The sequence below is a fragment of the Crocodylus porosus genome, unplaced genomic scaffold (genome assembly GCF_001723895.1).
Source record: "Crocodylus porosus isolate Cpor-Errol unplaced genomic scaffold, CroPor_comp1, whole genome shotgun sequence".
NCBI classification, from domain to species: Eukaryota; Metazoa; Chordata; order Crocodylia; family Crocodylidae; genus Crocodylus; species Crocodylus porosus.
Window position 1 is genome coordinate 104,550,100 of NW_017728918.1, and position 13,120 is coordinate 104,563,219.

Genomic DNA, 13,120 nt, shown 5'->3' on the forward strand with positions numbered 1-13,120 from the left:
ATTAAGAAAGGATTATAGGTAGTTCTTTTTATTTCCTCAAAATCAGCAATTTATTCTAAAAGCAAGGCACTGACTAGGGCTTTAATTTAAGAACACCACAATTTTGTTTTCAGAAGGATGTTTAGAAAATATCAGGTAGATGATACCCTTGGATTCCTATGTCACACATGAGGTGGATGTCTTCCCAGTATAAAGAGCCTACAAACGGTCTTATGCAAAATTTAAGCTCTGTGTGAAGGGTTTAAACAAGAAACCTATTAAAATCTTCACTGTCATATATTTGCATCTTCATACTTACAATTTCACCTCCCTCTCTGACCACTAGAAAAAAATGAATTGGGAATATGAATGTTAAAGAGTAATTAATCAAACTATATCCTCAATAGTTAGAACCTGTTATAAATGATCTCCCTAGTAGCAGAGGGGTCTGCCTTTGATTTAATTTTAATTGCAGAGACTTGAAGAGCACATTATACTGTACATTAACAAGCATTTAACCAAGATAGAAAGAGCAGAGTGAAACGTAAATGAAGATAAATGTTTCAGACTCTGTTTATATCTCAGTGAGCTTATGCCTAATGTATAATGATGAGGTTAGAGTACCAGGACCTCAGCTTTCATCACAGATTTGTGGGCTTGGTTGATTTACAGAGATACATACTGTAAAGAAGTGAAATCTCTCTGCTGGACATTTCCCAGAGGAGAAGGCAGGAATGATGGTGGAGGGTCTTAGTCAATGGGAGAGCATCCAGATGAGCACGCATATGTGGTATGTGGCACTGCAGACCTCTGTGGCACCACAAACCACATGTGCTGCACATGCAGGTGTTTGCCATGCTGCTCATTTGTGCTGTTTATTTGGAGATCCTAGTGTAAACAACAATAACCCATGCCTGAAAAAAGCGGGGCGGTGCATGTGGTGGCAGTGTGCACCACCTGAAACTGGAGTCTGGTATGCTCCGGAAGCTGGCTACACTTCATGTGCCAGATCACTGCCACTGGAGATCTGGGAGGACCCCATGATCCCAGGTAAGGCTGCTGGGGCCGGCCCAGGTGCTGACCTCAGCCTTCCCCACCCCACCCAAGGCAACATGCCACGTGCCAGAGCACTCATGTATGAGTGTTCCCCGGGGACAAGTAACAGTGGCACAACTATGTGTCACTGCTATTTGTCCTCAAGAAACGCAAGTGCACACTCATCTGGATGTACCCTGGGAGTTTAGCCAAGGTATCTGAATACTTTTAAAAATCTGCTCTAGACTCTTAAGTCATTCCCAAAATAAGTTAATTGAAATACCAGAAAGTCCCCCCTCAATCAAGGCCCTTGTCATAATTCTGAGGCTATTTCCAACTTTTCTGCCTTTTTCTTAGCCAACAGCTATTATAGTACTTTGCTACTTATACTAACTTGGCCTCCTATGTCCGTTTAAACTTTGTTACTTACTGAACATATATATGGTATGGCAACACACCTTGTCCTAGAAACAAAAATAGTGCTGTTCTTGTTGTGGAAAATGCCTGTTAGCTGGAAAACTGAGTGCAAAGGTTGCTGCAAAATCATTATTTCTTGCTTCATAAATCAAATGAAATAGTGCTGCCAAAAAAAGAAAAAGAAAAACCAACAACAACAAACTGGAAACTTTTCATAAGTGTAGAATCAAAATTAAACACAAGTATGAAAACTATTACCTGTGTATTTAGTAAAACTGCAAAACAGTTTTGAAGCTAATTTTCTGTGGAGACTGGGGAAAAGTAACAACATCAAAAAAGAAAGTGAAGGGCCTCAGGGGAAGGACTAGAATTTCCTATCTTTCTAACTCATTCCACTGCAATGTTATAGGCAGATGCTGCTGATTCTAGATAGAAAGGAAGATAGATATTGACTACTTTTGCCACTGAGACATGCTTTTATTATTGTTGCTTTAATGTCTTCAGAAGTTTAGAGGTTTCACAAAGGTACCGCCATCATGCTTGTATTTGAATTGCCTTTGCACTCTGCTGTACTTTTGCTCAGCTAATCTGCATCTTTGTTTGAATGCATCCTATAGAAAAAGAAACAAGCTGTAGAAAAGGGGAGACATAACATTGAAAATACTCTAAAAGAGGGGAATGACATCCTTGATGAAGTCACCCAGCTAGCAAGTGAAATCAACTTAGTTGTACAGGTAAGCATTTTTTGAGGGTAAGTAAAGTGCAGTATTATTCTAATGGTATAGTAGGTATTTAAGGATCATGGCAGATGGTAATTGCATAATAAATTGTAGTTTGTCACACATCCAGCTAATTTACTACATGATAAAATGGAAACCAGCCACAAAGATGTCCCATATTTCATGTGGAACATCTTTGGGCATTTTTACATGTGCTCTGGGAGATGCAGCACTCAGTTAATTGAGTCTACTCCAATGCACTAGATTTCCAGTGCATCAGAGCCAGGTCCCTGCACATGTATAGGAACCCTTTGTGCCTAGTTTCTATAACATCTTAATTTGAACATGTGGCAAGGACTTGATGGGTGCATGGATTTAAGCTTCTTAGCCCATTGGCTCCCTCTTCATAGTGCCTGTCAATCCACATCAACAGTCACATGATTAGGATCTATCCCTGATCCCTAATATAGTGCATTCTGCAAGGCTGTGTCCTGTAAAGTTACAGAGTTGTTCAGATCAGGGTTCAGATCCTGAGCACCATTACGCTAACTTCTGCCAGTGTGCTATATAACAACTGATTTAATTTAGCCTTTTTTATCAATGCTAAAATACTTTAACTAAAAGTAGTCATTTTTTCCATTCTTATATGGGTAGTCTAGCTGTAAAAGATACATTGAAGTGAACCAGACTGAACCAGGTTGACCCAATCTGTCTGTATTGTACTTACAAACACACTCTTTACTCTTCATGAATCCTGTCTGCTTCTCTAGGCATGATAGTAGATTTCTACACTTGAATAAGGATTATAGTCTTATCAGAGTAGGTACATTTAATACTCATTAGATAAAATGACTCCTGGAGTCCAACCAGAGTGTAGCTTACTGAGCATGCTTTGTCCACTCATCCTTGCTTACATGTGCACAGTGTGAGGGAAACAGAACTGCAAACAGCTTACATCACAAAAAAGTTATGTTATATAGCTAGAACAATGCCATTAGATGCACAAAGAGGAATACAGAATTCTCCCATGTGTCTTTATATATGGGGACAAAGTAGAACAACAGTAGTGCCTATGATTCTTTAGGCATGTGGATAAACCTCTGCCTTAGTGCAATGGATTCATGAGCAAAAGTGTATCTGAGGGTATAGACACTCAAATGCTTGGAGCCCTTTCAAAAGGGCAGCAGCTGCTACATTCTGATTACTGTATGTGAACAAAGTGAGAACAATTCAAATGAAGCAAGCCTTCTCCCACTTTAACACCCCTTCATCCAGGGTTAAAGTTGGAGCTGTTATGTTACATTTTAGTTATTCTTAGATCATTCACATATAACAATTATAATGTACCAGCTGCTGGGCTCCAAGCATTTAAGTGTCCACAACCTCAGATACACTTTTGCTCACGCTAATGCTGGAGTCTGTCAACCATACGTGGCAAAAGGTCTAGTTTTTCATAGGACGTGGTATTTTACCTCTGGATATCATCAAAGTGTTGTATAAATTCTTATGTATCCATAATTTAGCAAAAAAATACAGTGCAAGTGTGACTGGTTGTATATAAAGTGAAGTTTGTTATTTTTCTTTTATCAAATGCACACAGTTAAGAGACAAGGAAGAATTCTAAATTCAAGAGAGGACTTTTTCCAGTGGAATAGTAGCCTATTTTTCTCCAAATTTCAACTGTCTTTCATTTTTTCCTCATTAGCTCACTGAAATTTTCTTAAATGTCAAAGAATATGTGAAGATGTCTCAGGGGGTAATATATGCAAAGGATTGTGATTTTTGCGATCAGCTGCTTAAGGGCTATTATTTTGTGGTTTACAGAAAGTTGAAGATATTGGGAAGAAGATGCAACCAATCACTGATGAGCTGACAAATAAAATAGATGATCTAGCCAAAGAAATTAAAGACAAAATGCTTCGAGAAAAGGTGTTACAAGCTGAGAGTCATGCAGCACAGCTGAATGAATCATCTGCCATACTGGATGGGTAAGACTGACCTTTGTTTATACTTCTAAGACTCTTTTAGCCTGATATTTAGAATTGTCTGACAGGAATAAGAAGGGATCACTTTCAGACACTGGTGTCTATGATTATGAACGTACAAAATTCCAATACACTATACCAGGGATGTTCAAACCCTGGCTCATGGGCCAGATCTGGCCCATGGCTCCCTATCATTTGGTTTGCCAATTCTCAGATTTCTGGACCCATGGGACCCCAGGGCCCTGCAAGCTATATTGGGCACCTGATCCAAGCATGTAAGGCTGGAGAGTGGGGACAGTATTGAGCCCCAGGGCCCAATCTCAGTTTAAGGCGGGGTAGGGATTCCAGGCCCCCAGGGTCCAACCCCAGCATGTAGAAGTGGGATGGTGCTGTGCCAGGGCCTTGGGGGCTAATCTAATTGGGAGGGAATGGTGTCATCTTCTGAAGCTCAATCCTGGTGCAGAGGGTGGGGAAGCACCAGATTCCTAGGGCCCAATTGCAGCTCAGGGGCCGTACTGGGCATCTGAAGCCCAATGCCTGACCCTGGTTTGCAGGGCTCAATCCTGCCCATGAACCAACCAAAAGTGCCAAAAGGTTAAGTACCATTGCTTTGTACACTGTCCAGTTTGAAGGGCTGAATTTACCTTTTTTTAAAAATGAGATATTAGAAATTAGGCAGTTGACTTCGGTTATTTCTGACATAAGAAAACCTCTGAAAATCTGGTACCTAGGGAGCGCTAACACTTTTGCAGTGCAGTTAGTCATTTGGAATCTTTGTCCCCTATGCCTTGCACCCTACACACTAGGGCAGTATGGGTATAAGACACGCTCATTTGGGTTTGATATAGAATTTTAACACACACTTTTGCAGAGCCACACATGACCTCACAAACACCAGTCCCTTTTTTGTTGAAAAAAAAATTGTTCCCTTTTGATGTTTGAAGGTCTTTAAGTCTTAAATATGTGCCACTGCAGCTACTGGGATAAAAGGCCAAAATAAATATAACTTGTAAAGTAACGTGACAGTACTTGGAAATGTGTTTCCAAGAGTTTGGATAGATTGTTGCTTACCTCTATTGTGTTATTGGTAAAGGATCATACAGCTAATGTCATAGCCATAGTTAAATAATGTGGTGTGCAGCAGACATTAGAGAGGCTGACATATAAATGTTGTTATTAAATAAGCACAGTATGTAGCTTAACAGCCCCACCCACACAGTCCCCCCACACCCACCCACATCTCCCTACACCTCTTCCCACCCCCCTCCTGCAAACCCCACATCCCCCTATCACACACTTATCATGCCCATGTGCCAGAAGGATAAGACCTGCTGGCAGGAGCTGTGGCTGCGGGGGCAGCTGCCCCCACATCCTAGTTAGTGAAGGGGTCGTGGGAGCTCTAATGGTTCTATGATAAGAAACCAAAAGCAAACATCAAACCATATAGATATTTAGAATTTATTTTATTATGATAGAGACACTAGGAGGCTTCCAAAATGCTTTAACATTGTAAATATGTAAGTAAAACATTGCCCAACTGATCTCTGTCGGCCTGTCTGTCTCTTTCTCTATCTATAGTGGTTTTTTCTTTTAATTGTGGAAGAACATAGATTTTGGGGTACTTTAAAAAGTGAATTCAGGATTTTTCCCAGTGGGGGGGCAGGCAGGGAGCAGGCGGGGTACCCACCCCTCCCAAGCAGCCCCCTCAATGTTCTTCACCCACACAGCCCCAGCTTCAGCCCCCATCCCTACTTACCTGGGGAAGGAGCCCGGGTTCCGGTCACTGAAGCCTGCAGCACTCCTTGCCCCGCATGGGCTGCAGTACCAGGGCAAGGGACAGCCTTAGAGATGCTCTGGCTGGTTATCACAGCATCTTTGTAGAGGACCAGAGCCTCCTGTTGCCTCAGGGCTTGGTCGGGATTTATGCCCTGCCCTGCTTTTTTTGCCCAGGTTTTATTTTGGTACCTGGATTTCCAGGTAGCAAATGTTGATCCTGTGCTGCAAATATGCAGCGTAGGGAATGTATTTTTGCTCCCAGTGTCCCAAATTCCTTTGAGATGCCGCAAATGGCATGTGCACACTCACCTGGACGTGCCCTCCGGGGTTAAACTGCAGAGGTATGAAGCATAGTTTAGGTGATGTCTGTCTGCATTTTATACTGGGTAACCATTTACTCAAGTCAAACAAGTTGTTACCTTCTCACAGCCACTTAGTGGTGAGTCATAGTAAAGCAGCCTACGGTCTGGGCTACCTCTGATAAACTGAATGTCCATCAGTTATATATCCCAGAATAATTTGTGTCAGTGCACAAACCTGATGCACATTATACTGGGATGTGATTGTCTTTCTATGCCCTTAGGTTTCCAGCTCCATATTAAGGTTCCTAAATAAAAGTGGCCTGATTTTCAAGATATACTGCACCTCCAGGTACCACCAACTTCTGTAGGATTCATATGTCCATAATACTTTTATAGCATCTTCTAGATAAATAATATAATTTATGATATTATTTTCAAAACAACACAAATAAAAGTATTGCTATCCCTGTTTCATAAATTAGGAAGCTAAATCTCAAAGAGGAATAATGAGTTAGTTGCCCAAGATTTAATTCCTGGAAACAAACCAAGGATCTGGCCCCCTTCCCTAGCACAGTCTTCTACTGTTGACCATCTCTTTTTTTAAAGCTGCTACATGGACAAACTCTTTTAAACTCCCATAATAATTCAGCACAGCTTTAGAATAAAGTTATTTTTTCCTGATGCCTTCCTTTCTTACAGATAACTAGCAGGTTAGATTATGAAGGCTTTTGAGCAGAAGCTTTTAACTGTTGTCCCCATGCCTGAAGATAGTCTTTTTGGGAGGAAAAAAACCCATGAAATTTCCTCTGATAAAGTATTTGGTACCTACAAAATTATCAGCATCCTAGTCAGTGTAGTCACACTACATGGATGCTGTGTTTAATTTGTTTTAAGGGAGAGATGTAAAGTAATGGTGAATTCAGCCTTCTGAATAAAATGTTTTTGAAGACTGCTGTAAAAAGGAAGTAGAATTTGAAGAAGATGCATACATTGTCTGATTAGGACACGGGTCAGTTTTGTGCTACACCTCCAGGTTTAAGCTATCTGAGTGATGCCACATCCAATTTCTGTATTGTATACAGATAGATAAGTGCAAAGACACAGTCCTTGAAGGAGCTAGGTAAAGAGGTGAAAGAAGTTTACAGGAATGGGGATATTTTTACCTCTATAATGAAAGGTTGGCAATGCTACTTTGGATTTCTATAACTGTATTAAATAGGCATTTCTTCTGGGTGCATCTCTATAATGTCTTAACATAAGATGACAACTTAGCCCTTGGGAGGTCATGGTCTCCATCACTCATGATAATGTATTCTTCACTGCAGTGTAACAGTACCATGCAAATGATACTTTTATCTGCTCTAGATATGCACTGCAAATCTCTCAGAATATACAATATAAAGGAAAAATCAAATGCATTTTAAAACCTAATCTTTAATTAATAACTGCAAATTGAAGATAAAGCTGTTTACTTCATGTACAGACATTAGGGGGCAAATTGTGCTCCATCTAGTAAATGATCATGTGTGACCCAACACTTCCTTGTTCAAGCTCATAGAAGTTCACATGTCTATTTGCATAAGGCATCATCATCTTAGCCTAAAGGCTAAGTCATAAAAAGTATACATTTTTAGGGACTCAAGCAGAATGGAAAAGGATCACACTTAGCTACCTAAGTCTGTGTAGGTATTCTTCTTAGGTACTTATATAAATGGCATTTGAGCACCTCATAATCTTTTAAAAATATTTATTCTTAGAACTAGACCTGGGCCATTTTTTTTTCAGCCAGTAGTAGATTCACTGAGAAATGCCATGTTAGTCAGCCCACTGAGCCCCACAATCTCCCCCACAAAAATCGGGGTGGTGTAGTAGGAGGAGATAATCTAGGTTTCCCTCCATTTGACAGGATTGGAGCCATCAATTTGAGAGAGTACTTTAACTACAAGATTGTCAGATTAAGAGGGATAGACAGTGCTCTTAATCTCTCCTGATGATTCTTTTACATTTTGTTTAAATAAGAAAATAATTACTGGAGCGGGGGACCAGAGAATCATTTTTTCTTGCTTTCAACCTCAATGACTATTTCAAGTATTTTATACAATATGTGACAGCTCCAGGAAGATGACGTGAAAAACTCCACTCCCAGCCCTGAATAACCTGGTGGTTAGAATAGTCTCCTGGGAAGCAGAAGATCCAAATTTAAATCCACTGTCTGATTCAGGGAGAGATTTTGAAACAATGAACCCCAAGTCATTCAGGTGCATGTCCTAATCAGCAGGCGGTAGGGTTTTCTGAGGTATGTCTTCTTAAGTGCCTGCTATTGAAGCTGTACCACTTCCTATAAAGTACATAAATAGTTGCTCAAAGAGCAAGAGACTGAGAGAAATTGATTCACTAGCTTGGTGCTTAGGAACTCTACTGGGAAGTGGGACAGCTGCGCTCTACTCCTTGCTCCAGTGAATATGGAAATATGTGTTATAATTATGTCTCATTTAAATCATAATGATCTTTAATTAAACATTTCACATGAAATGAGCATTTTCTTTTGGTGAGAAAAATTGAAAACTTAATTCAGGTCAGACAGAAGAGATTTTCCCTACCCTCTCCACCCCCAACTAATTTTTTCATTTGACTACCAAACCACAAAAATGGGTTTCATACACAGCTCTGTACACAACTACTTTTTAATCCCCATTTGACAAAGACACAAGGAAACTAAGGGTGAGATTCACTATAGGACTTAAAGTCTAAAATGGGACTTAGTCCAAATGAGTAATTCAGAGAAGCCCCACCTAAATCCAGGACCCTTAAGACATAAATTTATACCATAAAGCCTTATTTATTGCTTAAAATTCAACTGTTGCACATGTTCAGAGGCCCTGCTGTCTTGGTCAATTAGATTGCTTAGGCATGTGAAAGGTTGTTTGGTATTCACAAAACAAGTGTCTTTGTGTCTCAGCCCCCTGAGGAGCACGCCTGAGATTCACTCTGAAATTCTCAACTAGGGTGTCTTGATATCTTTTAAAGGGCGCCACTGAGTGCTGCACAACATTAGAACTGCTAGGTGTGCAAACATGATTCATGCAATAAAATCAGAGGGTGCATCCAGATGAGTGCACAAGTACAGTATGCGATGTCACACACACCACACATGCAGGCATCCCTTGCACTGCTAATTTGCAGGGCAGGGATGTTTTTTGACATCCCAGTGTAAAAAAAACCCTGCACTAGAAAAAGGCAAATTGGTGCAAATGATGGTCATGTGCACCCCCCAAAACTGGACCCTGGCCAGCTAAGGCATGCTTCGGCTGCTGGCCAGGCTCTGTGTTCTGGATTGCTGCTTCTGGAGCCTTGGGAGTTCCCTAGGACCCCAGCCTCCCCTACTCTGCCCAAGGCAATTTGCCACACACCAGAGCAAGCATGCACGGGTGTTCCCTTGGAACAAGTTCCCTTGGCACAACTGTGTGACACTGTTGTTTGTCCCCAGGGAAGTGCATGTGTTTGCTCATCTGAATGCAACCAGAGTTTTCAAACTGTAGTGTTAAAACATTCTGCCCTTTTGAGTTCTTTGAAACAGAAGAATTGCTCTGTTCTTTTTCTGTAGTCACAAAAAGAATGGAAACTATGTACTGGCATTTTCTGAGGGATGCCTCAAGTCTATTGAGGGGTACCTCAAGTCTAAAATGGTTGAAAACCACTGAGTTAACTGGTAGCTTTGAGATCCACTTCCATGCCACTTTTAGTCAAATATGAAGACCAGAAAGAGGTAATGTCTGTAGTAGAGTCTAGAGGTCCCCTTCATATAATAACTTAGTGATTAGAGCACACAATTGGGAAGTGATTTCTTGGCCTCTCCTGAGATGACAGGGGTTCAATCCTACATCTCCTACAGTCTAGGCCCTAACCACTAGTTTAGGGATAGGAATATTCTTTCCTCTTGCTGAAGCTTTCTAAGAAAAGAAGTCAACAGTCATAAAGACAGAGAGAATAAGCAAGAGGAAGGATGGCTGTGTAGTCCAGGAATGAGTGCCATCACCTGAGATAGGATAATCCTAACTTCTAATTCCTAGTCTTCTCCAACTTCCAAAAGCTACATCCCCACTCCCCCAGATAGGCATTGTATCTGCTAACTGTTAAATGCAAAATGTATAAGCCATCTTTGAAGCAGGTACTGGAACCCAGGACTTGCCCCTACTCCAAGGGAAGTTTTTTTCCTCAGAGTCATAGGACTTGTTGCAGGACTTCTGGACTCTTGGCCTAATCATTGAATGGTTTTCTATAGAAAATAATGCAACTAAAATTTGGGTCTCATTAAATATTGCTATCATTTCAGAAACCGCAAGTATGACATGGCATTCTAGGGCCAATAGTTAGAAATCTGAGCTATTGGGAATCAAAATAGCCATATGGTTTGTTCTTTACAGTTATATTGGAAGCTTTTAATAGAATGCTTTTCCTTTCCATCCTACCAGAATCCTTGCTGAAGCTAAAAACCTTTCGTTCAATGCCACCATAGCTTTCAATGCTTATACCAACATCAAGGATTCTATTGATGAAGCTGAAAAAGTTGCCCGGGAAGCAAAGGCTCGTGCAAATGAAGCTATACAAATCGTAAGAAAAATAAAGTGTTTTTGTTGATTTCCCTCTTCTTTATAAAGACAAGAGATTCTGTAGAAACAGACTTTTCTGTATATACACAAGACTTCTACAGCTTTTTTCCATTTTGTTCTGTTATTGTACTGACATCTTTCCCACTGCCAAAACCCCCCGTTGCTGATATCAGAGAACATATCTTCATGCAGCATTTTCATGGTTATTACTATCACTATGTCCCTTCTCATTTCTTTTTGGACTCCCTTCCCTTTGCATTGTTCTTGGACTCTTACATGTCCATACATATCTCTGCACCCCAACTATGCCAGGACCTTCTGCACTGAAGTTTGGAGTCAGAAATAGGTTGGTTTTATATATTTGATGAATACATATCTTATTTACGTGTTTAATAATGTTTAGTATATACTTCTAGAGATATTTCTAGTTTAATAATCTCCTCATATACTAGTTCCAAAAAGAAAAATAAAAAACCTACAAAATTACAGGGCCACTCTCTGCAACAAGGGCATCAAAGGAAAAACAAACCTGGACATGATAGAGCCATTCCACTCTGGAAGGGGGATGAGCTTCATAAAGTAGGAATGATTCTTGGAAACTGAATGGGTGAATATAATAAACTACATAACATTATAACAATAAAACTTATTTTCTGGTCTCTACTAAATTTCACATCACAGAATAATAAACTGCATGCACTTTTCAAGAGGATTCCCAAAGGAATTTTTTTAAATGGATCACAACAGGATGCTACTTCCTCAGTATCATTTGTACAGCATGTTTCTCCACTACAAAAACACATCATAGATAGAAAAGGTTTTGAGTGTTTCCATACACTTTTGGTGTGCCATGCAATGAAGGAGTTAAGAATTTATATATGGAGGCAAATAAGGAAGCAACTGACCTGCACCTCAGGTAGAAAATAGTTCTAAAGATGATGGAATGGCGTGAAATTGAAAGACCATATACCAGCTAAAGAAATATTGATGGTACAAGTAGATAACAAAAGGAATACAAATGTCAGAGGATTCAAAGCATTGGGAGCCCTGTGAAGGGTTATGGTCTAAATGTTCACGAAGGGGTAAACAATCTAGAAATCAAACAAATGGCATCCCTGTTTTCTTTTATTTAAGTTGTTGGCTTATATTACAAATAACTCTAATTCCTGAATTTCTTTACTGTGAAAATGGCACCCCACATATTGGTATGTCTTAGCTGCCTAAAAAATTGTTGCTTCTATCGTGAACTACTAATTATAATACAACAGCACAGAAATTTTGGGTTTATTTGGCTGACTAGAATTTAATACCTATAACTTTGCTTTAGTCCTTTGATGACTCATAAAGTCTGAGGCAGACATATTATGATTGTTGACAAGGAAAGAAGCAACAAAGCAGGCAATTACAATATGACTACAAAAGGGCATACATCAGACAGGCAACGAACCAGATGATTATACTATGGAGAGAAAGTGGCTAGACAATTTGTAAAGGGAGAGAGAAAGGAGATGGACAATGTTTTATAAATAGATACAAATGAATAGTGAGGAAAGAGTGCAAATCTTGATTAAGGCAGCCTTTAAAGCATTTCCATGTTTATGGATTCGTTAGATGTAGTCTATTTATATTATATGCTGTAAGTCTACAATGGGCACCAAACTGATAGAGGAGTAGGGACATGGAGGTAACTGTTTTATAGGCAATTAGTTTGCAAGAGAGAAGCCATGCTAAGTATTTGCAGGCACCTATACACATACAGAAAGGCTGCTGTGATGCAGACTCCAGCAGACTCAATTAATTGAGTTGGCTAGAGCATGGTAATTACCACGCTCCAGCCAACTCCAGTGTCACATGTATCAGTGTCCCCATGCTTAAAAATTGGTGGCAGGGGCACTTTAACTAAATTTTGTTAGTTAAAGCACCCCTGCCACCATTTTTCAGCACAGGGATGCTGATATACATGATGCTCTGGGCACTTTAATTAGAGCAGCTCTTGGAGCACCCCCCTCCTACTGCCAGAGCATGTCCATAAACACCCTGCCATTCCATCCTGAAGTGAATACAATTAAACGGTGGTTTTCAACCTGTGGTCCGTGGATGCCTGGAGGCCTGAAGACTATGTCTAAAGGGTCTGCCAAAGATGACTGTGATCATTCAAAAGTATGTGAATACCCACACTTACAATTCAAAGGGGTTTGCATCTCCATTCAAAATTTTCAAAGGGATCCACCTCTCCATTTGAAGTTTTGTAGGGGTCCACAAATGAGAAATGCTTAAACACCACTGCAATAAAATAC

General features: G+C 40.1%; 1 protein-coding gene across 1 annotated transcript in view; it reads left to right on the forward strand.

The window, feature by feature from the left end:
• The window catches only part of LAMA2 (laminin subunit alpha 2), a 434,604-nt gene that overhangs the window by 315,083 nt on the left and 106,401 nt on the right, over window positions 1-13,120 (forward strand). The window contains exons 39-41 of the mRNA XM_019538207.1: window positions 2,049-2,165; window positions 3,975-4,138; window positions 10,686-10,824. Coding sequence (XP_019393752.1) covers window positions 2,049-2,165; window positions 3,975-4,138; window positions 10,686-10,824 — 420 coding nt within the window. The remainder of the gene's footprint in view (window positions 1-2,048; window positions 2,166-3,974; window positions 4,139-10,685; window positions 10,825-13,120) is intronic.